This window comes from Heterodontus francisci, chromosome 42 (genome assembly GCF_036365525.1).
Source record: "Heterodontus francisci isolate sHetFra1 chromosome 42, sHetFra1.hap1, whole genome shotgun sequence".
In the NCBI taxonomy this organism is placed as follows: domain Eukaryota; kingdom Metazoa; phylum Chordata; class Chondrichthyes; order Heterodontiformes; family Heterodontidae; genus Heterodontus; species Heterodontus francisci.
In genome coordinates this window covers 28,085,092-28,112,288 of record NC_090412.1, presented here as the reverse complement: position 1 = coordinate 28,112,288, position 27,197 = coordinate 28,085,092, and the positions used below count along the sequence as shown (strand labels likewise).

At 49.8% G+C, this 27,197-nt stretch overlaps 1 protein-coding gene across 5 annotated transcripts in view; it reads right to left on the bottom strand.

Moving 5' to 3' along the window:
• Window positions 1-27,197, bottom strand: part of LOC137355290 (tolloid-like protein 2) — a 230,483-nt gene that overhangs the window by 133,060 nt on the left and 70,226 nt on the right. For 4 of the 5 annotated variants that reach the window (XR_010970902.1, XM_068020251.1, XM_068020254.1 and 1 more), the window contains exons 3-5: window positions 25,431-25,508; window positions 8,845-8,988; window positions 248-365 (exon numbers count right to left, since the gene is read on the bottom strand). Coding sequence is in view for 4 of the 5 variants with exons in the window: in XM_068020251.1 (XP_067876352.1) it covers window positions 248-365; window positions 8,845-8,988; window positions 25,431-25,508 (340 nt within the window). In the remaining variant the exon portion in view is untranslated. Of the gene's footprint in view, window positions 1-247; window positions 366-8,844; window positions 8,989-25,401; window positions 25,509-27,197 lie in introns of those variants that run through there. The other variant, XM_068020252.1, reaches the window with a different exon arrangement.

Below are 27,197 nucleotides of genomic sequence, written 5' to 3'. Positions count from 1 at the left end.
TGATCCAAGTTACATGGTCACCATCACCGATATAAGCTTTTGATTCCAAAGTTATTTATTAACTGAATTTTAATTGCCGTGCTGGGATTTGAACTCCTAGCTCTGGATCATTAGCCCCGGTCTCAGGATTACGACTACAGTAACAAAACCACGACGCTACCGTTCCTCAGCTATTTATTCCTCAAAATAAGAATCTTACTGCTCATCAAAATCAGAGTTTCCAATACTTCAGTCCAAATACACTTACCCACATGGTCTATAAGTAAAAACGATGAAACTTTCCTCACTCGTTCGCTCCACAAATGTGACACAAGTGAACTTCTCCCAGTGTCTCATGGCTTGTTTAAATATGGCTCTCTGGGTTCCTGAACCATTTCAAACAAAATGGTCACTTAGTTGGGGTCAAATACACACAGTAAAATCAATGACAATCGGCCCCATTAATTTACTATTCAGTAAATTCAGTATTAGATAGCAAGCTGCACCTTTGATTTATGACCATGATGTGCAAGTCCCTCTCTGCTAAGGTGTGTTCATGCAGATCAGTCTGGACTGTTACAGACTCTGTTAACAAAGTGCTGTGATTGCAGTTCTGCAAAACTACGGCTGCTTGTATATTGTGCGGGACTCATGCTTACACCACCAGTGTTTGACCGATGGATCTCACATAGCTCGCTGCAGCCCGGAAGTAAACATTCCAGGATTCACTGAGGCCAGTAGCTGGAAAGGCCTGGAGATTTCATTCAGAAAACTCCGAGGAGGACTGCTGCAGGATATGGAAGAGGTCACATTGCATTTCAGGAGCAGGCTTCTGAAACTGAACATAACACATTGACACGGCAGAGTAAAGCTCCCTCTACACTGTCACATCAAACACTCCCAGGATAGGTACAGCACAGGGTTAGATACAGAGTAAAGTTCCCTCTATACTGTCACATCAAACACTCCCAGGATAGGTACAGCACAGGGTTAGATACAGAGTAAAGCTCCCTCTACACTGTCCCCATCAAACACTCCCAGGATAGGTACAGCACAGGGTAAGATACAGAGTAAAGCTCCCTCTACACTGTCCCCATCAAACACTCCCAGGATAGGTACAGCACAGGGTTAGATACAGAGTAAAGCTCCCTCCATACTGTCACATCAAACACTCCCAGGGCAGGTACAGCACAGGGTTAGATACAGAGTAAAGCTCCCTCTACACTGTCACATCAAACACTCCCAGGGCAGGTACAGCACAGGGTTAGTTACAGAGTAAAGCTCCCTCTGCACTGTCCCCATCAAAAAAAAGGGGTTAGATACAGAGTAAAGCTCCCTCTACATTAATCCCCATCAAACACTCCCAGGACAGGTACAGCACTGGGATTGGCTGGTCAATTTGGAGCACTTCCTGCCAGCAATCAGGGGGAGCAGCTGCACCTGTGCTGCAGCAATTGGGGAGAGGAGAGTGGAGACTGGAAACTGCAGCAACTGGAGAGAGAGACTGGAGAAAGGTGAATACTGAGTGGAGACTGCACCAACTGGAGAGAGAGAGAGACTGGAGAAAGGTGAATACAGAGTGGAGGGAAACCATCAAGGAAGGCTGCAATTTTTCTGGAGAGGTGGGTGTCAGGGCACCTGAAAGACTATTAAGTTTAAACTGTTTGGGGGAGGGAGAAGAGGCCTGAAGACTCAGGGGTGGGGCAGCCAATCCAGTAGGGGCCCCTGTGTTTGTATTGGTGTTTGCACACAGGGAGCTCCCTCCCCACCCCAACTGCCTGCTCGGGACAGCTGGAGTTGCCCGGGTGAAGATTGTCTTGTTAAAATCAGAAGAGGAGAGTACCGGGCGGCTCCAGCCGTCCCGGGCGAAGAAGCCTCCCCCAACTGGAAGACAACAAACAGTTTTGGACTAATTGTTATAAAGGTGCTCCAACTGGCAGTTGGATCAAACATCCTTTTCAGCCTTTCTCTCCCTTCCTCCACTCAGTCGCCTCAGTCACCTATCCTCCCCATTTCCTTTACCATCCTACCCCATCCTCCTCTACTCCCACTCCACCTTGTTTAAAGTTTGCTTTTTTTTAAAAATTGTGTAAATTTGTTTTGTTTCTTGGGGGTGGACGTAGCTCTTAGACCCCATGGCAAGCCCCTCTTCGCCGGTGGCGGGGCCTTCCCGTTCATATGCTGCTGCGGCTGCTGCAGCTGCACCTGTTGCCCCGTCACCTTTTGCTTTATTAACAACGAAGCATGGGGTCAAGAGCTACGTCCACCCGAACATGACTATAGAGGCATGCGTGAAAGCAATGGCCGAGGTTGTCGGCCCTTCGGCCATTGTTGCAGCCTCTAAAATGTACGGGAAGGCAGTGTTTTTCCTGAAGACCGAGCGGGCGGTGTCCCTGGCTCTGAGCAAGGGGCTCACCGTGGGCGGGACCTTTCTGCCAGTGGACCCCCTGGAGGCCACTGCGCAAAGGCTCATTTTATCCAATGTCCCACCCTTCATCCCTGGTGAGCTCCTCCTTCCCCACCTGCACCATCTGGGGGAGGTAAAGACGGGGCTCACCCCAGTCCCGCTCGGTCTTCGGGAGAACAGCCTCCGACACGTCTACTCCTTCCGCCGCCAGTTATTCATGCAGCTGGCGCGGGAGGAGGTGACAGAGGGCCACTTCAATACAGAGTTCCAGGGGACGGCCTACCGCGTCTTCTGGACCTTGGACGGGGTGCGGTGCCATGTCTGTAAGGGGGTGGGGCATGTTCGTAAGAACTGCCCCAACCTCCCGGCTGCCAACTCCAACTCAGCGGCCCAGGGTGGTTCCACAGCACCTCCTCCCACTCCCCCCGCACATCCAACAGACACCGCTCAGTCGGTTCCGGAGGCTGTGGTTTTCACAGCCTCTGGCGGGGAGGGGAGCGTCCGTCCGAGCGGAAGGAAGACGCGGGGAAAAAAGAAACATCGTGAGGCGCGTCCCCTGGACACTTTGACTCAACCCGAGCCTGAGCTCAGCCCAAAGCCCATTCCCATGGAATCCACCTGTCCCAGGGCTGGGCTCAGGCCCAGGGTGACGAAAAAAGGAAAAAAGGGTGCGGAGGTGGAGGCCTCTGATGACATGGAGGTCTCTGAGTCTCCGCGCCCAAGTGCGAAAAAGAGGAGAAGGCACCCCTCCACAGAAATAACACAGGGCCCTGAGGTGCAGGGCCCATCTGTTGGAGGGGAGCTGCCTCCTGTTTCTGGTCCTCAGGTGCCCCCTACCGCCACCACCAAGGCTGCAAAGTCCGGGCAGGTGCTCCCTATTCCTCAGGATGGAGGGGAGGGGATGGCCCCGGTACGTGAGGCCCCTCCTGAAGGAGTAAGTGGGGCCCTGCTTGTGGTGGGGGAGCCTGGGGAAACCGCCCATTCCGCCACTGCTACTGGGTCGGGTGTCCTGAATGAAGGGGAGGGCGAGGCCCCAGAGGGTCGGGCCTCCCAGCCGGAGTCCACCACCAACCAGGAGACACCCGACCCAGTTAGAACTGAGAATGCTGCCCCATCTGCTGGGCCTGTGGGTGCTGGCGGAGCGGGAGATAGCCTCCTCCCTCCGCCTCCAATCTCGGCTCCGGCTGGTTTCCCGGAGTCGGGAACTTCTGTCTCCCCTGGACCACTCATTGCCCTGGGGACGGAGGTGGAGGGGGGTCCTGAGCCGCTGGTGCCTACAGGCTCCAGTTTCACAATAGAACCCAGAGAGGACTCCTCCGCCATCGATCCTGGGGGTGGGATCGTGACGGAGGCGGGACCAGCTGGCGCGGCCGGGACGTCCGCCCCACAGTGTGTGGTGGATGTGTTGGCCGCTGGCGGTGACGACCCGGAGGAGGATGGGGATTCGGTGCGTGGCACGGAGGATGATCTTGATTCCATCGCCAGTGAGGTGGTGGAGTCCCTCGTGCCTCCCACCGAATCTCCTCTCATCCCCACGGCGGAACTCCGGGATTTCCTCGCGGCTTGCAGGGGTTGCCGCAATAAAGTTCAGCTGGCCCTCGACCGTTGGTCGAATCTGGCGCTGATCATCCAGTCCGTCCGTGCCGCCCTTAAGGTAGCGGGCAAGCGCGCGGACGTGAAACTGGTTGAGAGGCGCCGTTTTAATGTGTTCCTCAATGGGTTGCTGGGGGAGTGGAGGGCCAGGTGCACTTCCACTCCCTCCTCACAGTGAGCTGTTGGTGACGGGTTTTAAGTACCTTTGACATGAAGATAACCATAGCCAGCCTCAACATCAACGGCAGCAGAGGGGCTCACCGCAGATTTCACAATCTCTCAGTCCTTAGGGAAGGGAGATACGCGGTGAGCTTTCTGCAGGAAACCCACACCGTTCCGGGAGACGAAGCCACCTGGCTCCTGGAGTGGCAGGGTGGGGTCTACATGAGTCACCTCACCCCTATTTCTAGTGGGGTGGCTATCTTGTTGGCCCCGACTTTTCAGCCGGAGATCTTGGGGGTCAAGGAGCTAGTGCCGGGCCGCTTGCTCCACCTCGCCGTTCGCCTGGGTAGCGTGCCGCTCCACTTTGTGAACGTGTACGCGCCCAGGCCCGGCGCTTTGCAAGCGCGCTTCTTTGAAGAAGTGTCCGCTCTCTTGAGCTCCATCGATAGCGGCGAGTGCATCATCCTCGGGGGGGATTTTAACTGCACCCTCGAGGTGGGGGATCGCTCCGGTCCCCAGCGCGGCCAAGCGTCGGTGGAGAAGTTGAGGGGACTGATCAGCTCCCTTAACTTGGTGGACGTCTGGCGGAATCTCCATCCCGACTCCAGCGCCTTCACGTGGAGGTCTGGAGGAGGGGGGTCGCGAATCGACCGCCTCTACATTTCGCAGGCGTACGTCTCCCGCGTTTCGGCGGCCTCCATGCGGCTGGTGCCGTGCTCGGACCACCGCCTGGTGTGGGCGGAGTTCACTCCGCTCCGCACGCGGGCGGGGTCCGCGTACTGGCACTTTAACAACCGGCTGCTGGAGGACGTGCGATTTCGGGACTCGTTCTGTCGATTCTGGGCCGACTGGAGAAGGAAGCAGGGGGGCTTCCCCTCCTTGAGGCTATGGTGGGATGTGGGCAAGACTCACATCCGCGTCTTCTGTCAGGAGTACGCGAAGGGGTCGACCAAGAGGCGGGAAGCCGAGATCGGGCGCCTTGAGAGGGAGGTGCTCGACTTGGAATCCCGCCTCGGTCATGCCGTCGCGGACCCGGCCCTGTGGCAGGCGTACAAAGAGAAGAAGGGCGCGCTGAGGAACCTGCAGCTCATAGGGTCCCGAGGCGCGTACGTGAGGTCGCGGATCCAGATCGTGGAAGATTTGGACCGCGCCTCACCCTTCTTCTACTCGCTGGAAAAATGGCGGGGGGTCCGTAAGCAGCTCGTCGAGCTGCTGGCCGACGACGGATCCTCCATCACGGATCCGGAGGGAATGGGCCTCCTGGTCCGGACGTATTACAGTGCGTTGTTCTCTCCGGATCCGTCCAGCGAGGATGCGCGCAGAGTTTTGTGGGAGGACCTGCCGCAGGTCAGCCCGGAGGGCGCCGAAGGATTGGAGGCTCCGCTCACGTTGGCGGAGCTGACTGGCGCCCTCCACCAGCTCTCGAGGGGCAAATCCCCAGGGCTGGATGGGTTGACCGTGGAGTTCCTCAGGGCGTTCTGGGACGTCCTGGGGGACGATTACGCGCGGGTCCTGGGGGAAAGCCTGGCGACCGGGGAGATGCCCCTCTCGTGGCGCAGGGCGGTCATCGTCCTGCTGCCGAAGAGGGGCGATCTCCGCCTGCTTAAAAACTGGCGTCCGGTCTCCCTCCTCAGCACGGATTATAAGATCTTTGCCCGGGCTATGTCTACCCGCCTGGGCTCCGTGCTGGCCCACATGATCCACCCGGACCAGTCCTACACGGTCCCGGGCCGGTCCATCCAGGACAACATCCACCTGGTCCGGGACCTGATCCATCTTTCCCAGAGGACTGGTCAGTCGGTCGCCTTTCTCTCCCTCGATCAGGAGAAGGCGTTCGACAGGGTGGATCACGATTACCTTTTCGGGACTCTGCGCGCTTTCGGACTCGGGCCGCATTTCGTGGCCCGGGTCCGACTTTTATACGCCGCCGCAGAGTGTCTAGTCAAAGTTAACGGGTCCTTGACGGCGCCCCTTCGATTTGGGAGAGGAGTGCGTCAGGGGTGCCCCATGTCCGGCCAATTGTATACCATCTGCGTGGAGCCCTTCCTGTGCCTGCTTCGCAGGAGGTTGACGGGATTGGCTCTGCGCGAGCCGGCCATGCGGGTCGTCCTCTCGGCTTACGCCGACGACGTGCTCCTCGCAATCACAGATCCCGTTGACTTGCGGAGGATGCGCGACTGCCAGCAGACCTTTTCTGCCGCGTCCTCCGCGAGGATCAATTGGGAGAAATGTTCCGGACTCCTGGTTGGTCAGTGGCGGGTGGACTCCCTGCCGGAGGAGATGATACCTTTTGCGTGGAGCACCACGCACCTCCTCTATCTGGGAGTCCACCTTAGCCCCGCTGAGGAAGCCTGGCCGGCAAACTGGCAGGAGTTGGAGGCGAAAGTCACCGCTCGGCTGGGGCGCTGGACAGGACTGCTCCGAGTGCTTTCCTACAGGGGCCGAGCGTTGGTCATAAACCAACTGGTGGCCTCCATGCTGTGGTACCGGTTGGTCACTTTGGCCCCGCCCCCTGTATTTGCCACCAAGATCCAGAAGAAACTCGTCGATTTCTTCTGGGGCAAGAGGAAACACTGGGTCTCTGCCGCGGTCCTGAGTCTCCCGATCGAGGAGGGCGGTCAGTCGCTGGTGTGCGTCCGCACCCAGGCTGCGACTCTCCGCCTTCGGACCCTGCAGAGATACCTGTACTTCGAGCGTCCTCCCAGATGGTGTGCGCTGGCGACGTATTTTTTCCGCCAGTGTCACTGCCTTCAAGACGACACGCAGCTCCCGGTGGAGTCCGTTAGCCGCGCCTCTCTGAGGGAGTTGCCTGTCTTTTACCGGGATCTTTTCCGAGTCTGGAACATGGTCGCCTCCAGTCAGGGCGCTCCCCCGCCGGCGGAGGAGAGCGCCTCGGCTGTCCGGGCGGCCGACTCCGGGGACGGTCCGGCGGGCGGAGGAGTAGCCGGAACCCCCGGGACGCCCCTCACTGCGGGTGGCGAGGGGGCTCGGGAGTGCGGAGCGATCCCGGCCGAGCTGACTCCCGCTCGGCCGGAACTGCTCATCGGACCCAGGCCCCGAAACCCTCCTCGGGAGCCGGTCCCGCACAACCCGAGCCGCCTCTCGGAAATGCCCTCCGTGCCATTCCAATCGGCGCGGAGGGGTTTCCTGTACGGGCTGCTCCTGCACACTCTCCACTTCCTCGCCCTCGTCAGCCGGCCGGACACGCCCTGGCGGTCCGCGTTGCCATCTGGCGGCGAGGGGAAACCCCGATGGAGGTCTCTCTATGCGGGAGTCTTCCCCCTTTACATCGGGGACCTGGGGTGGAGGGTGCTGCACAGAGCAGTCCCGTGCAATAGGCTTTTAAGTAGGTTCACGGACTCCCAGGCCAGCTGTACTTTCTGCGGCCTGGACGAGTCCGTGTTCCACATTTATATGGAGTGTGCGAGGTTGCAGCCCCTATTTGAGTATCTGAAGGGGCTGCTCCTCAAATTCTGGCTGCACTTCAGTCCCACGCTCCTGATCTTTGGGCACCCGGTGCGGAGGGGCTTGGGCCGGGAGGAGGATCTCCTCGTCGGTCTGCTCCTGGGCCTGGCCAAGGTGGCAATTCACAGGTCCAGGTTGCGGGCCGTCGGGGGTTCCGTCCTCCCCGATTGCCTGCCCCTCTTCCGCGGTTACGTTCGCGCCCGGGTGTCCCTGGAAAAGGAGCATGCGGTGTCCGCCGGTACGCTTGAGGCCTTCCGCGACCGGTGGGCACCGCAGGGACTGGAGTGCATCGTCGACGCCGAGAATGGCATTTTAATTTGAGTTTTTTGTTTATTTATCTGTTTTAATAAAGTTATTTTAAAACTGTAAATATGTACATAAAGGGGGCCTGAGGGATAAAGGCCCCCTCGATGTGAAAAATATAAAAGGGGCCTGGGGTATAAAGGTCACCTTGTAAAAAAAAAAACAAAAAAAAAAAAAACGGGGTTAGATACAGAGTAAAGCTCCCTCTACACTGTCCCCATCAAACACTCCCAGGACAGGTACAGTACGGGGGTTAGATACAGAGTAAAGCTCCCTCTACACTGTCCCCATCAAACACTCCCAGGACAGGTACAGTACGGGGGTTAGATACAGAGTAAAGCTCCCAAAAAAAAAAAAAAAAAAAAACAGGGTTAGATACAGAGTAAAACTCCCTCTACACTGTCACATCAAACACTCCCAGGGCAGGTACAGCACAGGGTTAGTTACAGAGTAAAGCTCCCTCTGCACTGTCCCCATCAAAAAAAAAGGGGTTAGATACAGAGTAAAGCTCCCTCTACACTGTCCCCATCAAAAAAAAAGGGGTTAGATACAGAGTAAAGCTCCCTCTACACTGTCCCCATCAAACACTCCCAGGACAGGTACAGCACAGGGTTGCATACAGAGTAAAGCTCCCTCTACACTGTCACATCAAACACTCCCAGGACAGGTACAGCACGGGGTTAGATACAGAGTAAAGCTCCCTCTACACTCGCATCAAACACTCCCAGGACAGGTACAGTACAGGGTTGCATACAGAGTAAAGCTACCTCTACACTGTCCCATCAAAGACCCTAGTGCATTCTGTAGCTGCCCTGGTTCTGATTAATGTTGACATTTGGGTGTGAAGTAGAAAGGGAAAGGCAATAATATCCTACAGCCTGATTACAGAAATGCCACAATAAAAGCCAGATGGTGACTTTCTGACTCACACTGACCAGTGAAATTCCCTCCTATGACATAGGGAATGATTCCCCCGGGCCAGATCCTTTCTGCCCGTGAGGTTGCGGCCCGTCCGACTCTGCTGCGGGAAGCTGTCGTTAGCTGGCGCTGGTTCTTGTGTCTCATGTTGACCAGGTTACCTACAAGAATAGGAGCACTCACTTTACTGCAGGAAGCAGCTCTCTGTTAGTGAAACAATTCTCTCACTGTAAAGAATACAAACTCACACACACAATTACTAATAGGATCAATTCTACAGGGGCCTCCAGCTCCTTCATCTCCCCAACTGACTGTTCTCAAGGTGTGAGCCCATACAGCCAATTTGTATTTGGATCCAGTGCATATGAAATAATGTGCATGCTATGGTTACATAACCCAGTGTACATCTTATAGCGCACATGCTATTGTATACATGACCCAGTATACCTGTTATGGTGTATATACTATGGTATCCATACTCGGTGTCTATATGGTGTACATGATCCAGTGCACATATTATGGTGTACATGATATGGTGTATATGACCCAGTGTACATGATGCAGCATGCATCCTGTGGTGTTATAGTGTACATGCTATGGTGTACATATTATAGTGTACTTGACCCAGTGCTCATGTCAAAGAATTTCTCCTGCTTCAGTCTCATTGTACGTGGCTCTCTCAGGTTGGACTAGCTCCCATATTACTTCAATTTGCACTGGGTGGGTGGGAGAGAGGGGTCCGCACTGCCACCATATCAGTAGGCTGTACTGACGGGCTGCCATTAAGAGACAGCCTAGGAGTTTTGCTGTCAGGATTCGGTGAGTTACCACTGGGGAGAGTCTGTAAGGCAGTATGCTGCGTCTGGTTCAATGGGGAGTCAGTGGATATCACCGTGAGCCCTCTACCTATATCTAAATGATGAGGAAGGCAGGGGCATCACACGTGGCTGTCATCTGTACTTGCTGGGATCCGCACACCCTCCAACTAAGTTTTACTGGGTCTCGTTATTTGGAAAGAAGTTTTCTTGAAATGAAGAACAAACTTGCAGCGAGTATTAACTCCAGCTTGGCCAGTCTCTCATTGCAAGCAGAGGATGGTCTCATTCTGATGGAACGGGAATTTGGCTACTTCTTGCAAACAGGCCCAAGGGAAGGTAATAACTAAAGGCAGATCACAATTACTATTTTTCAGTACACAGATCTCAAGTTTCAACTAATGACTTTTGCTTAGTGCAAGGATTAAATTTGAACAATTCAGCCAGTTTTCTTGTAAACAGTAATTGGAGTACAGAGGATTTTCAGTCCCTGAAAAGGATTTAATACTCCACCATCAATGAGATACACTAATTTTTTTTGGGTGTGCCCTCCTTAGGCTCCTGGCATGATGCCAGGGTTACAGTAGATGGGTGATGCTGGTGCCTACTTTCTCCATGCATGTGGAGTGGCTTAGACCCAGGTATGTGAGGTCTCATGGGTGGGATACCTTGGGCATAGAGACAAAGAAGCTGTGTAATGGGCAGGGTTGGCAGTCCACCTGTCCATCACTGACCTGCCACACGGTGGCCCTGGGAGCATTACCAGATGCTCAGTAACAGCAGCTTGGGAGGGCAAACCATCCTCTGGTTTGGGCAGTTGGAGCTTCTTTATCCCGATTCTGCATTCCTTGCCCACTCGGATAGCTCTCCTGCTCTGTTTCTCCAACTGTGTGAAGGCAGTTTGGGGGGGGTGGGGGTGGGGGGGGGGGGTGGCGGCAGGAGGTTGTGGAGGAGGAGACTCAAACTGGGATGGTAGGAGAGATTTTTCATCAGGCAATGTCTATCCTGACATACTTGAATAATTCTGAAAATGTGGCTTGTTAGAGTTTTGATGCGAGGTATTTGAAGGGATGATTTGTAGAGGCATGGTCCTACAATGGCTGGAGCAGACTGGCATTGCTCCTGTTTCAATGTAGTTTAGTTTATACCCTGATAGATTTGCAAATCTCTCCACGCAATTGGTGATAGCAGAGATCAGAGATACAGAATAAGTTATCAACTGCGTACAGCAGAAATCATTTCTCAACCCGAACAACATATGGATTGGTGTGAATTTCTATCACAAGTAAGACATGCTCATATTAAAAGTTGAAATGGTATGAGACACACATGTGCTGTGGTGCAGTCAGAGCTGCCCATTACTACCAGAAAATGGCAACACCGAATGGGACAGTTAGGTTCTGAACAGGAGGCCTTTCGAGCACTATAGTGGAACAGCACATTCCAAATGGGTTGGGAAATGGAGATTACAATGTTGAGAGCAGATAATTACACAACACCATCACATTCCTTCCTGGTATTATATGCACCTGTGGAAAAGAGGGAGGAGTAAAATTATTGGAGTTGTGGTGTTTATAAAACTAATTCTAATTAAGTTGAATGGCCTCTTTGAAAGTGATCCCTATTGGCTGAATTTGTTACTATGTTTGGTCCAGTGACTTGTGGTTAGATTCTCTGCAAAAGTTGAAGATATTGAAGGTCTAACATCTTAAAACGGAAGGTTTTCAAAGAGATGGTCAGAAAGAAGAATGTAGAGAAGGTTTAGACGCTAGAAAGAAGCAATCAAGTTAAAAGTAGAGAGAACGAGGTCCAACAATTAATGCAATCCTACATTTTGAAGCTAAACAGAAGGGTAGATTCCTGTCTTTGTTGATGGTGTAAAATGGGTAATGGTGAGTTTGGCATCTCTCCAGATCTTTACTTCCATTGTACTCAATGGATGTAATGAATGGGGAAAGAGGTGAAACTATCACACAAGGTCAAGATCCGTCCCAGAAAGACGGACTGCCGACTGAGAAATTGCAGCAGGTAAAGCTAATGAGGATGACAATCAGGATCATGCCATGGCCACAACCCAGAATGCCAGGTGGAACTGCCCGATCGCACTGGCAGACTGCCAGCCAGAAGAGATTGCACACTTTTATACTCATGTCATCCAGGAACAGCATTAACACTGGCAGGCAGCCCAGAGTACATTAATATAAACAGCAAGAGGAAAGCTGCACTTCCAGCAGCACTCTGTCTAGCTACAAACCTATAATCAATGTCTTTCAGACAGCCTTACGAAGGACAGTCCAAAGTGAACTAATTTAAGCACTAGATCAGAAACCCGAGACATAAATGGTAAAAGCCAATCTCATTACCCAATACATTTAACAGACACTTATATTTATACAGTGCATTTAACATCCCAAGGCATTTCAGAGGCTAAAAACAAAAAGCAGTATGGTCAAGCAGCTAAATTCTCCACTGGCAATGGGGAGGGAAAGACAGAGATTGCAAGGCTGGAGGAAGGAGGAAGGGCAGGACAGGGGAGAAGCTGCCGAGAGATTTTCAGAGGAGGATGAGAAGTTTTCATGTAACATGGGACAGAGGTGGGTTAGGTTGAGGAGGATGTGAGATGGGGCAGAGGTGGGTTATGTTGCAGGGGTAGTGAGAGTCATGCCAAACCTTTCTTCAACATTAATTGCCCAATTTTCAGTGGGCACTGACCTCCATCACCCCTTCCACAAAAGGGCCCTCCAGGTATAATAGCCATTTAAGTACTAATGGCACAGGGAAATCAGTCAAGGATCGGGAGGCACACTCAGCTCAGCGGGCACAATAGGGCAAAGCAGCTCCCTCAGGTGCACAGAATGCTGCAGGAACTGTGCCAGGACCACATTTTCAGCCTCTCTGTGCTGTAGGAGAGATGTGGGGCTAGAGTGAGGTGCTGGTGATAGTGGAGCTGGAATGTGTCTGGAATATATCTTCTAAGAAAGGTGTTGTTGAACCCTCTCACCAGCCTTTACTTGGAGGTGACGGCCTCTGGGCCAGCTGATCTGTCAATCAGTGCTGGAGGCTGGGAGAGAGCAAGGTTGGAGTACAAGGCGACGGCCTGCTGCCGGGAGGCTGCCACCATAGAGCTGCCGGGCTCTGCACTCGGTGGGAATCTGCTCCATCACCAGGAAGATCCCGGGGACGTCCTCCCCATCCACCTCACTCATCCCATAATTGATGACTGACTACCTCCCTCTGCTGGGTGAATCGATAACCCCTGCCTATGTTCACCCGCCTCCTGCAAGGCGGCTGGGAAGCGGGAAATGCACAGAGCACTGACCCAACGCCCTTACCTCCAATATAATAAAAGCAAAATACTGCAGATGCTGGAAATCTGAAATAAAAACAAGAAATGCTGGAAATACTCAGCAGGTCTGGTAGCATCTGGGCAGAGAGAAGCAGAGTTAACGTTTCAGGTCAGAGACCCTTCAGAACTGATCTGATCTCCGATCTGGCTCCCAGTCCTGCCTTCAAAGCCACCCGCACAGGACCAGGAAGATTCCGCCCTCTATCTGAGTGCTCACTAGGATGGCTGATGCTGTAGGAGTACAGACAGGTTTTACATTATTCTAGCAAAACAGAGAGAAAGGCAGAATTGGTTGAAACTGTGTGCAAAATCAGACTGACTTTCAATCACAGCTGGTGGGCCATGATGGGGGAAGAGAGTGGAGAGTATAAAAAGGAATTTTGATTGTCAGTGTCAATAAGAGGACACATTGCCTTTGCAATGAAGATAAGAAGAGTTAAAACATGTTTGTACACTACAGGGGTAACAACTAATAAACTAACAGTGGCCCCAACAAGATATATATCACGTTTGTTCTATGTAATGAAACATACAAGACTGCAACTCACTGAAGCTCAGTAGGAACTTTACTGAGCTTCACACCTTAGGAGGGATACATTGGCCTTGGAGGGAGTGCAGTGTAGATTTAACAGAATGATAGCTGGACTCCAAGGATTAAGCTACAAGGAGAGATTATGCAAACTGGGGCTGCATTCCCCAGACATCATAGAGTTAAGGGGTGATTTGATCAAAATTTTCACAATATTAAGGGAACTGAAAGGTAGATAGCGAGAAACTTCTTAGAGAGTCCAGGAACCTGTATACATTTTTTTTTAAATTAAGCCAGGCCTTTCAGGAGTGAAATTAGGAACTATTTCTACATGCCAAAGGTGGTAAAAGTTTGGAACTCGCTTCTGCAAATGACAATTGATGCTAGATCCACCGCCGTAACATTGCCCGATTTTGCCCCTGCTTCAGCTCATCTGCTGCTGAAACCCTCATCCATGCTTTTGTTACCTCTGGAATCAACTATTCCAATGCACTCCTGGTTGGTCTCCCATATTCTACCCTCTGTAAACTTGAGGTCATCCAAAACTCTGCTGTCTGTGTCTTAACTCACACCCAGTCCCATCACCCCAGTGCTCGCTGACCTACATTGGGTCCAGGTTAAACACTGCCTCAATTTTAAAATTCTCATCCTCGTTTTCAAATCCCTCCATGGCTTCACTCCTCTCTCTCTCTCCTTAATCTCCTCCAGCCCCACAATCCTCCGAGACATCTGTACTCAGCTGCTTCTGGTCACTTGAACATAACCGATTTTAATGACTCCGCCATTGGCGGCCTGGACCCCAAACTCTGGAATTTCTTTCCTAAACCTCTCTGCTTTGCTTTCCTCCTTTAAGAAATTCCTTAAAACTTGGCTCTTTGACCGAGCTTTTGGTCATCTGACTTAATATCTCCTTTTGTGGGTTGGCGTAAAATTTTTCTTTATAACACTCCAGTGAAGTGTCGGTGCAATATAGGTGCAAGTTATTAGATTTTTTGTTAATCAAATGTATTAAGGGATATGGGGCAAAGGCGGGTATATGGAGTTAGTATAGCGATCATCCAAGGTGGCACAGGTTCAAGGAGCTAAATGGCCTACTCCTGAACCTATGTTCATGGAGAGGTACATGAACAGGCCTAGATTGGCATGCTTATGATGCCCAGGAAGTTTTTCAGTGTAGGACTGCATGCACAATGCTGTACGTAGTCTTAAGACAAATGTTTTGAAAAAAAATAATAGATTAAGTTAATTGCCAGACATATTTACTGTGTCTAGCTTTTCAAATCTGTTATTAAAAAGGATCAAGGAATTAAATTGTTACATGGGTGAGGGTGGGGACAGGACTCAAATGAGAGTTCATCAATTTTACAAACCGTCAGTGAGTGAGGCGAGAGGTTCAGAGTGCTGTTGGAGTGAGGGATGCTTCATCACAGGGCTTGGTTCAGGCATTTTATTTTCTAAAAAGAGGGAAAATTGAAACCGCGGACACCAGACAATGGCGCGAGCGTAGGGTAGTGGGATTAATTGTGCATTGCTCCACGCAGAGAGCTAGCAGAGACGCAATGGGCCAAATGGCCTCCATCTGTACTGTAAACCTCTTTCGTCTATCTGTCCATTCTGGTAGCCTATATCCTGCTGCAGTCTTTCAGAATGTGCGTCAGAATTTGTTATATCTGCCTTTCCTCCTAATGGGGGTCATCAGAAAATTTCCATATTGTTTCATATCAACTCAATATGTACAGGAGTTCTCATGGCCCAGCCAACATTTATCCTTCAAGCACCGTTGTCAAACATACATTAACTGGTATAAAAGCAAAATACTGCAGATGCTGGAAATCTGAAATAAAAGCAGGAAGTGCTGGAAATACTCAGCAGGTTTGGCAGCATCTGTGGAAAGAGAAACAGAGTTAACATTTTGCGTCGGTTATGACGGTTATTCAGATTTCTACCTTCCTTCAGTGCTGAGTATTTCCAGCACTTTCTGTTTTTATTACAGATTAACGGTCATTCATCTCGTCGGTAATTGTGGGATCTTGCTGCATGCAAATTGGCTGCAACATTTGCCTACAGAATACAGGCGACACTTCTAAAATAATTTGTTGGCTAGTCAGTGCTTTAGGACCACCTGAAGATGTGAAAGGTGCTTTACAGATTAGAGATATAAATGAATTTCCCTTCTGCATATAGCAAATAAGAGCAACGAAACACAAAGCCCTGTGGAACACCTCTCCCCACATCACTCCAATCTGAGAAGCTTCCTTTACTCTGACCTTCTGCCCTTCCATCATCTCTATCCATGTAGCCACACTCCCTTAAACTCTAGGAGCCACCATCTTTGTCATTAGTCTGTTCAGAAGTCAATTGCTGCATTGGGTCCAGGCAAATAAGTAAGTTCGGTTTGTTTTTACTCACTGCATTTAGATAAGTTAATGAATGTGATCCGAAAACACACCAGCTCTCACAGAGAAGCAGTTTATCGAGGACATCACATGGACACTTCACCCTCAAGGGATTTACGCCAATGGCCAAGAAATAATTAGCATTTTTCCTTCTTTACCAAAAATTTCTGCAACTGCAACTCCAAGTGATCGAAGTTTCAGTAGGGGAGCATTTCGGGAACAGTGACCATAATTCCGTAAGTTTTAAGGTACTTGTGGATAAGGATAAGAGTAGTCCTCGGGTGAAGGTGCTAAATTGAGGGAAGGCTAATTATAACAATATTAGGCAGGAACTGAAGAATTTAGATTGGGGGCGGCTGTTTGAGGGTAAATCAACATCTGACATGTGGGAGTCTTTCAAACGTCAGTTGATTAGAATCCAGGACCGGCATGTTCCTGTGAGGAAGAAGGATAAGTTTGGCAAGTTTCGGGAACCTTGGATAACGAGGGATATTGTGAGCCTAGTCAAAAAGAAAAAGGAAACATTCGCAAGGGCTAGAATGCTGGGAACAGACGAAGCCCTTGAGGAATATAAAGAAAGTAGGAAGGAACTTAAGCAAGGAGTCAGGAGGGCTAAAAGAGGTCTTGAAAAGTCATCGGCAAACAGGATTAAGAATCCCAAGGCTTTTTATACGTATATAAAGAGCAAGAGGGTAACCAGGCAAAGGGTTGGCCCACTCAAGGACAGAGGAGGGAATCTATGTGTGGAGCCAGAGGAAATGGGCGAGGTACTAAATGAGTACTTTGCATCAGTATTGACCAAAGAGAAGGACTTGGTGGATGATGAGTCTAGGGAAGGGAGTGTAGATAGTCTGGGTCATGTCGTTATCAAAAAGGAGGTGGTGTTGGGCCTCTTGCAAAGCATTCAGGTAGATAAGTCCCCAGGGCCTGATGGGATCTACCCTAGAATACTGAGGGAGGCAAGGGAAGAAATTGCTGGGGTCTTGACAGAAATCTTTGTATCCTCGACAGAAATCTTTGTATCCTCATTGGCTACAGGTGAGGTCTGAGAGGTCTGACAGGACTGGAGAATAGCCAATGTTGTTCCTTTGTTTAAGAAGGGTAGCAAGGATAATCCAGGAAATTATAGGCCAGTGAGCCTTACGTCAGTGGTAGGGAAATTATTAGAGAGGATTCTTCGGGACAGGATTTACTCCCATTGGAAACAAATGAACTTATTAGCGAGAGGCAGCATGGTTTTGTGAAGGGGAGGTCTTGTCTCACGAACTTTATCGAGTTTTTTGAGGAAGTGACGAAGATGATTGATGAAGGAAGGGCAGTGGATGTTGTCTATATGGACTTCAGTAAAGCCTTTGACTGGTACAAAAGGTGAAGTCACACGGGATCAGAGGTGAGCTGGCAAGATGGATACAGAACTGGCTCGGTCATAGAAGACAGAGGGTAGCAGTGGAAGGGTGCTTTTCTGAATGGAGGGATGTGACTAGTGGTGTTCCGTAGGGGTCAGTGCTGGGACCTTTGCTGTTTGTATTATATATAAATGATTTGGAGGAAAATGTAGCTGGTCTGATTAGTAGCTTTGCGGTCGACACAAAGGTTGGTGGAGTTGGGATAGTGATGAGGATTGTCAGAGGATACAGCAGGATATAGATCAGTTGGAGACTTGGGCGGAGAAATGGCAGATGGAGTTTAATACGGACAAATGTGAGATAATGCATTTTGGAAGATCTAATACAGGTGGGAAGTATACAGTAAACGGCAGAACTCTTAGGAGTATTGACAGGCAGGGGGATCTGGGCGTACAGGTCCACAGGTCACTAAAGTGGCAACGCAGATGGATAAAGTAGTCAAGAAGGCATACGGCATGCTTGCCTTCATCGGTCGGGGCATAAAGTATAAAAATTGGCAAGTCATGTTGCAGCTGTACAGAACCTTAGTTAGTCCACACTTAGAATATTGCGTGCAATTCTGGTCGCCACACTACCAGAAGGACGTGGAGGCTTTGGAGAGGGTACAGAAGAGGTTTACCAGGATGTTGCCTGGTCTGGAGGGTATTAGCTATGAGGAGAGGTTGGATAAACTCAGATTGTTTTCACTGGAACGACGGAGGTGGAGGGGCGACATGATAGAGGTTTACAAAGTTATGAGCGGCATGGACAGAGTGGATAGTCAGAAGCTTTTTCCCAGGGTGGAAGAGTCAGTTACTAGGGGACATAGGTTTAAGGTGAGAGGGGTAAAGTTTCGAGGGGATGTGCGAGGCAAGTTTTTTTACACAGAGGGTGGTGAGTGCCTGGAACTTGCTGCCGAGGGAGGTGGTGGAAGCAGGTACGATAGCGACGTTTAAGAGGCATCTTGACAAAGACATGAATAGGATGGGAAGAGAGGGATATGGGCCCCGGAAGTGCAGAAGGTTTTAGTTTAGACAGGCATCAAGATCGGTGCAGGCTTGGAGGGCCAAATGGCCTGTTCCTGTGCTGTACTGTTCTTTGTTCTTTGCATTTAGTGTTACTAAAACAGGAATTATAATTGAACAATGGCAAACCTTCAAAGTGTAAGGTTTCCTCGGGTGTTCATGTAACATGTAATTAAACAGTCCCTTGAATGGACGAATTTCCACTGGATTTTTAGCAAGTTAACTCAAACGTCAGAGCTCTTGCTTTACCTTGTTTTGATGTTCATTCAAAAAAAGACAGACTCCTAATTTGATAACCCCCAAAAACGGGCAGGAATTGCGATGTGCAATTAAATCATGTATCTTGTACTTGATGCAGCACTTTATGCTGCTGCTAATCGGCTAGGCCCAACCCAAATTATCCTTGAGGTGGTGGTGGTGAGCTGCCTTCTTGAACCGCTGCAGTCCATGTGTGGTCGGGACACCCACAGTGCTGTTAGGAAGGGAGTTGCAGGATTTTGACCCAGTGACAGTGAAGGAACAGCGATATAGTTCCAAGTCACGATGGTGTGTGGCTTGGAGGGGAACTTGCAGGTGGTGGTGTTCCCATGTATTTGTTGCCCTTGTCCTTCTAGTTGGTAGAGGTCGCAGGTTTGGAAGGTGCTAAGGAACCTTGGTGCGTTGCTGCAGTGCATCTTGTAGATGGTATACACTGCTGCCACTGTGCATCTGTGGTGGAGGGAGTGAATGTTTGTAGATGGGGTGCCAATCAAGTGGGCTGCTTTGTCCTGGATGGTGTTGAGCTTCTTGAGTGTTGTTGGAGCTGCATCCATCCAGGCAAGTGGAGAGTATTCCATCACACTCCTGACTTGTGCCTTGTAGATGGTGGACAGGCTTTGGGGAGACAGGAGGTGAGTTACTCGCCGCAGGATTCCCAGCCTCGTGCCTGCTCTTGTAACCACAGTATTTATATGTCTAATCCAGCTCATTTTCTGGTAATTGTAACCCCAGGATGTTGATAGTGGGGGATTCAGCGATGGTAATGCTGTTGAATGTCAAGGGGAGATGGTTAGATTCTCTCTTGTTGGAGATGATCATTGTCTGGCACTTATGTGGTGTGAATGTTACTTGCCACTCATCAGCCCAAGCCTGGATATTTTCCAGGTCTTTCTGCATATGGGCACTGACTGCTTCAGTATCTGAGGAGTTGCAAATGGTGCTGAACATTGTGCAGTGAACATCCCCACTTCTGACCTTACGATGAAGGAAGTTTATTGATGAAGCAGCTGAAGATGGTTGGGCCTAGGACACCACCCTGAGGAACTCCTGCAGTGATGTCCTGGAGCTCAGATGATTGACCTCCAACAACCACAACCCATCTTCCTTTGTGCTAGTTATGACTGCAGCCAGTGGAGAATTTTCCCCGATCCCCATTGACTTCAATTTTGCTAGGGCTCCTTGATGTCAAACTCAGTCAAATGCTGCCATGATGTCAAGGGCAGTCACTCTCATCTCACCTCTGTAATTCAGCCCTTTCAGACATGGTTGGACCAAGGCTGTAATGAGGTCTGGAGCCAAGTGGCCCTGACGGAACCCAAACTGAGCATCGATGATGGCTGATGCCTCAGCTTCCGATGCAGCCACGCATAAATCTTGACATTAGCTCTGCCGAGTACGGCAGGGCTGGCTCAGGCAGGAACGCTGTTTTGGCACGTCAATGATCTGCTCCATCACGTTGCGTGGCAGCATGGCTTCCTTTCTGTGTGCTGCCCATGTGTGGGACTCGTGCGCAGGAGTCAAGAGCCATGCCGTCAAAGGATAGCCCATCGGCCACCCTCGGCTCGTCGTGCTGGCTCAAACGCAAATGGCACAGTTGACTGCCTCAGATTGAAGGCATCATGACTGCTGCCAGGACAGTGGGCATGGAGCTACATGCCGCACAGCAGATGATCGCACACCAGCTGCACACTGCGGGAGTGGAATCCTTTTCAGCTGCAGAATGAAATGTATTCAGCACCCTTGGCACACAGAGCCTCAGTGATCTCCCTTATGCGACAGTGGACAGCAAACTGGGAAACACTGCAAATAGTATCTACGGCAGCCTGGAAAGGACCAGACACAGACGTTTCTGGCCTGGATCACCAGCAGTGGGGTACTCGCCCTGTTCGGAGGTTGCAGCTGTTGCTGCAACAAGTGACGAATTTCAGTGAGGATGTCCTCGTGAGGTGGAAATGTCTGACACACGGTTCCTCGCTGCAGTTCGGGTCGGAGCCCTTTCACCAACATGGGGGAAAACAGGTTACAGATCTCACCTCGTTTGCTTTCTTTGCACACGTTTTAGGTGCAAACTGCATCTTTGTGACAATGCTGTCACACTGCCGACCATTAATGTGCAGGAGAACAGGAAGCTCACTAGTGAAATGCAGCAAAATAGCAGATATTGTGCGGGAATGAAGAGAACTAACAGCATGTCAGCTCGCTCAGCAGGACTTTCATTTGTATTGACACTGTTGAGGTACAAGTGAGATGAAACAGCACACAGACAGAAAGAACCAAACCATCAGGTCAGTACAATATGCTCAGCGTACTGTTAAACTGAGCATCAAGTCACAACAGATTTACCTCATGAAGGCATGTTTACAGAAAGAGTAAAAATTTCACCTGCCGTCCATACAAAACATGTGGCATAAAGACCAGACCAACCAGAGTATGAAAGCTAGTAGGAGCTGTTGTATGTTCCAGAGTGCAAAAACGGCAAAAAAGTATTTAGCAAGTTTCTAGAGAAAGACGTCGGAGTACTTGTGAGGAAGTGAGAGAGAGAACTGGACAGAGATGTTGAAAGGAAGCTGTGGCAGAAATGTTAATGGGACGGAAACTGGAAAAGTCCCCCAGGCCCAGATGGCATCCATCGCAGAATACTGTGCAAGGGAGAGCAGAGGCGCTAACGGAATCGGCCAAACCTCTTAGTTTGACAAAGGGCTGAAGGCTGGGAAATGTGACAGCTCTGTTCAAGAAACAGGAAAGAATTAGCCCCCAAAAAATTCAAGGCCTGTTAAACTGGCCACAGTGGCGGGTAACTTCCGGGGGTTAATGTTGGGCTGCAACTCGGAACAGGCACGTGGAACACACCCTGTCCTACTCATCTCCATTGACTTCCACTAACTTAAATTTGAAGTACGGGGATAATCAGCCATGGCTCTCCCTCAGTTAGTGAGCTTAAAGTCCTGCTCTAGGGACTTGAGCACATAATCCAGGCAGGGGTGCAGCACTGTCAGAGGTGCCACCCTGCTGATGAGAAGTTAAACTGAGGTCCTATCCACCACTTCGGGTGGGTGTATAAGATCCCATGGTACTATTTAGAAGAGCAGGGGAGTGCTCCCTGGTGGCCTGGCCAATATTTATCCCTTATTCACCATCAATAAAACAGATTATCTGATCATTTTTGCAGTGCTGTGTATGGGATCTTGCTGTGTGCAAATTGGCAGCTGCGCTTCATACATTACAACAGTGAGTACACTTCAATAGTACTTCACTGGCTGTGAAGCCTTTGAGATGTCCTGAGGTTAGGAAAAGTGCAATGGATATTCAAGTCAGTGTGGGGCTAAATTGGGGACGGCATACACAATTGCTTCCATCCAATCAGCTAGGTCCCGAGTACAAACTGCTCATAACACTGTGGTTTAGCCAGGGACGTGGAAAGTGAAACAGCAGATGGTGTTGGGGGTTTCCGGTTCCACGGGGTTCGGGTGTATGCTGTCTCTGAGCCTCTGTACTCCCAGGGTACACAAGAGAAATGAAGAACACATGAATGGGAGCAGAGTGCCTGTGATATTGGAATTCACAGTGTGACTGCCTCTATTCTCACTGCAGGAATGGTACTGCTTCCCCATTCATTTGTCCCACAGCCGGTTTGTTGCCTGCTGATTTGTGACCAGCTTTTCTCTCTCCTGCCTCTCCAGGGCATTATGTGCTGATCCCACTGGATCTGCTCCGCCCGTCTCCCACTCCTTGGCAAGCTTGGCTCATTCACATAGATCCAGCAACAGGTCCCTGTGTCACAGGTCATCCTGCTCAGATCTCTGCTAATGTTAGCATTCACTGGCGCACTATTTTCCAGGCAGGCTGGGCTGAAGATGCCTTGGATGGGGTGCAGCTTCCTCACTCATACACTGCTGGGACACATGCTAACCAAACCTGCAGGTAAAGAAAAGAATTGAGCATTAAACATGGCCTACATCAAACAACCAGAGATAAAGCAGAAACAAGGAAGTTACCTGCGCATACGGTGTCTATAGTTCAACTCCAGCTGGTCACTGTGTGTTGCCCCTGATGTCTGGGTACTTTCATGAGCCCCTTGGGTCTTCTTCCACCTGGATTACGGATGTCGCAATAACTGGATGATCCAAGCCGGGCTCTCACTGCAGCCGTCTCTGCAATGTTATGATCATGTGTCTTCCTGTAGCTGTGCAATGACAGATGCATATCGCATCCTACAACCGCACCATTGCCCACCACTTGGCCGACTGCCGACTGCAGTGCCGATTGGCACATGCAAATGAACTTCCATGTGAGCCGCTTGGGTTTTGCGAGGTGCTGTGTTTGTTGTGCAATGGGAACCCAAAGCTCTAAGTTCTGTAAGATAACACCAGAAAGATGGCTGTTCACGGTGTAAACTTGAGACAGCCTCTGCCTCAGGCTCCACAGCACTGTCGCTAAATGGGCTCCATAATGGCACATTGCTGTCGAGGCAGGCAGTCTTAAAGAGACCCATTAGAGGGCAAGAAGAGTCATCCAGTTGTTTGCGCTAGCAGAGCAGGGTCATGCGGGTAACGCATGCTGTACAGCTGGGGGTCCTACTGCAGGAGGGCACAGAGGAGGGCTAGTCCATTTGCCTGCTTGCTGTAAAAGCTCAGGAGCTGGCTGATTGGAGGGAGGTTGGTACCTGCATCAATACAGCTCCCTCAGACACAACTGTGAACAAGGGGGAAATGTGGTAATATCAGGAGCAAGGTGAAAAGGAGCGTCTCCTCTCTTTTACATATATTACAGGGAGGTCTCATAGTACAAACCTCAAGTGGGAACTGATGTCTCCTTTGGGAGGCACCATTGCCACAAACAGTTATCTGCTTTGGCTCATTGGATAGCATTCCCTTCTCTGGCCAGAAGTTTTACTCACCTGACCCACAGGGAACGGATCCATCAGGAAGCAGTGGGGAACCCACAATTCGGGAATTCCCTACGCGCTTTGAAGTTTTAACTCCACAGTGCGTCTCCGACGTCAGCGATCAGTTTCCCACCCGGAGGTCCAGCCTGATGAACTGGTCACTGACAGCTGCAGCAGCAGGTTAAATCCAGGCCGGGGACGGTCAGGATCGGGAGGGCAGGCTGCTGATCCCGGGAAGGGGCTTAGGGCCTGAGAGATGGAAGGGGCAGGGAGGTCAGAGACCTCAGGAGGAAGGTCATTGGAGGGAAGCCTGGATCATGGAGCCTCCTCAGGCTGGAGGTGAGCTTGGGTTGCGAAACAGCTTTTTCTGACTTGGACCCCTCACCTGCCCCAAACCCGTCCATTTTTATCCCCCAAGTTAAAATTCTGCTGTCTGAGTCAGCGGCACAGTGGCGCAGTGGTTAGCACCGCAGCCTCACAGCTCCGGCGACCCGGGTTCAATTCCGGGTACTGCCTGTGCGGAGTTTGCAAGTTCTCCCTGTGTCTGCGTGGGTTTCCTCCGGGTGCTCCGGTTGCCAAAGACTTGCTGGTTGATAGGTAAATTGGCCATTATAAATTGCCCCTAGTATAGGTAGGTGGTAGGGAAAATATAGGGACAGGTGGGGATGTGGTAGGAATATGGGATTAGTGTAGGATTAGTATAAGTGGGTGGTTGATGGTCGGCACAGACTCGGTGGGCCGAAGGGCCTGTTTCAGTGCTGTATCTCTAAAAAAAAAAGAGCGAGAGAAACATGTAGTGATATAGGAATTGCTAGACAGAACAGACTAATTTGCCTTCTGCCATCCTGGTAGTCACATGATACAATGATAATGGAATTATTGACTAATCACAGCAATGTCAATCGATTAGTCAACAACAGATTCAAACATGAGGCAAGGAAAGCCCCAGTGAAGAGATTTCGGAACCATAGGTCCAAAGTCACCTGTTTCTCCAAGTCTGTCACACTTACCACAGCTCGTGTCTCGAGTTACCCAGATACTGTATTCCAAAATATTTTCTGAAACAAATCGGATTTGTATTTGAATGACTCAGCACCAACTGCTTCCAGCTTCTCCCGAGGGAGCCTGTTCCACTCACTCACTGAAATATCATTTCCACAGATTGGTTTTGAATTTACCCCCTTCAAGTGCAGGCTGTGAGATCTGGTTTTACTGCTTTGGACAAGGTGAAACAGCTGAATTGCATTATCCTAAAACTAAACTAACTAAACACAGCAATCATGTAACCTCAAACTTCTCCTTTCCAGTGACAAAATGCTCAGTTACAAAATCAGAGAGGAACAGAACGACAGTGTGAGATCAAGAGAGAGAGAGAAGTGGATAAGAAAGTCAGGAAGAAGAGACAGAGACAGAGTGAAAGAAAGGAGAGAGAAAGACTTAGGGAAAAGAGAGACAGAGACACAACACTGATTTAAAATACATTGATCTACTACAATACATTACTCCCCTTAACAATCCACTCACCCCAAAAATTCTCTATCAACCCACCTACCTACATTTTTTCACCTGCTAACCTTTCAACTCCATGTAAGCATTGCAATGGAAAATTCACTGATGTATAATATCTACATATATCTGTGAGAGAAAGAAAGTGAGGGAGATAGAGAGAGAGAGAGATGGAGAAGGAAAGAGGCAAAGAACACAAATGAGCAACATCAAGCATCGACTAAAGCATTTGTTTACTTGAAAACAAGTTGTATTGCTTTAAAGTGTCTTTCTGAGTTGAAGTGTTAGATGTCTTTCTGTGAGGGACAGGATTATTCAGGGATCAGGGTGAAGCGATTAATCAGGTTCTTTGTAAATTCAGCGTGACACTGATGGTCGTATTGTGAGCGGTAACAGTAACGAGCAGTAAAAATGGAAACAAAAAAATACCCAAAGCTGTGGCTGGGGTAACACATTACCCTTTCTAACTTTCCTGCTGCTTTGGTTTGCTGTTGTAGTGTTGTGACGTGGGCGTCTCAGCAACTCCCTCATCCCACCTGAAACAAAATAGAGAGGCAATATAAACTAAAGGGTACCATTCCAAAGCAGCAGATGGACCTGTGGGTATATGCACACAAATCACTGAAGGCAGCAGACCAGGCTGAGAAAGCAATTAACAAGGCACACGGAACCCTAGGCTTTATAAATAGAGGCAAAGAGTACAAAAACTAGGCGGCTATGATGAACCTTTATAAAATACTGGTTTGGCCACAACTGGAGTATTGTGTTCAATGCTGGGCACTGCAATTTAGGAAGGATGTTAAGGCTTTAGAGAGGTTGCAGAAAAGATTTACAGGAATGGTGTCAGGGATGAAGAACTTTAGTTACATGGATTGGAGAAATTGGGGTTGTTTTTCTTAAAAAAAAAAGTGAAGTTTGAGAGGAGATTTGATAGAAGGCTGCAAAATCATGAAGGGTCTGGACAGTGTGGATAGAGAAAAAATGTTCCCATTGACAGAAGGGCAGAGAACCAGAGGACACCGATTTAAGGTGATTATCAAAAGCGACATGTGGAAAAACGTTTTTGTATGTAGTGAGTGGTTAGGATCTGGAATGCATTGCCTGAAATTACGGTGGAGGCAGATTCAATTGTGGCTTTCAAAAGAGAATTAAATAAGTACTTTAAGGGAAAACATTTGCAGGGCTATGGGGAAAGGGTGGGGTGTGGGACTCACGGAGATGCTCTTGCAGAGAGTTGGCATGAACAGGACAGGCCAAATGTCCTCCTTCTATGCTGGAACCATCTATAATTCCATAAGACCAAAGCTAACGGCCAGAGATGAGGGAATTCCACAGTATGGTGTGGTGGCTAATCGCACTGCTTGGGCTAGAAAAAAAGGGAAAGGCACAAGGAATGTCCACATTCCAGTACCTCTGTTAGGTGGTGGTAAAAGGTGATGAAATGGAGTCGAAGGAGATATCTGGGCTGTTACTCAGCTGTCATACTGGTGTTCTAGAATTTAGGACTGCTGGTTAGAGCCACCTTGAGGGCAGCCATTTTATGCACGGCCTGCTTGACATCTTGACTTTTCCCTCCAGTCAGGCGAAAGGCGAGGTATGCTATCCATAATCACAAAGGGAGACAGGCAGGGTTTATATAAATGGTCAGCTCCACCGTCTGTCCTCCTCCTCCTCGGACCCCAGCTGGGACTGGATGTCCCCTTCACCAGAGACAGTCTGGACAGTCATCAGGATATTCAACCTTGAGAAACAGCCTGCGATCACGAGAGCCTGGACACTAGCAGGCTGTTCGACTATCTGATTGCCTGGATGGTTTTTAGTTTATTCAATAAACCTAAATCTAAATTGAAGTTATTGTTGTTGTTGTCTACTCAATAAATCTCTAGGCTTCATTTGGTGAAGGAAATAGGTGAGAGTGATGCAGTGCTGTTACCCTTCGAAAACCATTCCTGTTGGGATTGCATGTATAATTTGATAGCGCAGCATGAAGACGAAGGACCCCTTGACTGATAGCAGATGATCCAGCCCAGTAACAGCTTTGATAGCTCTAAGGTCAAGTTCAGAGACGTGCAATATACCTCGTCATCAATGGTTCCAATGTGAGAACACAGTCCAAACACTGAGGCAGCAGCAAGTATCAAAAAGTGCACAGTACGAGCGGTTAACCAACCTCTGTCCTTTCAGTGTCTGTAACAATAGATTGAGCAGCTGTCTTTCAAATGCCT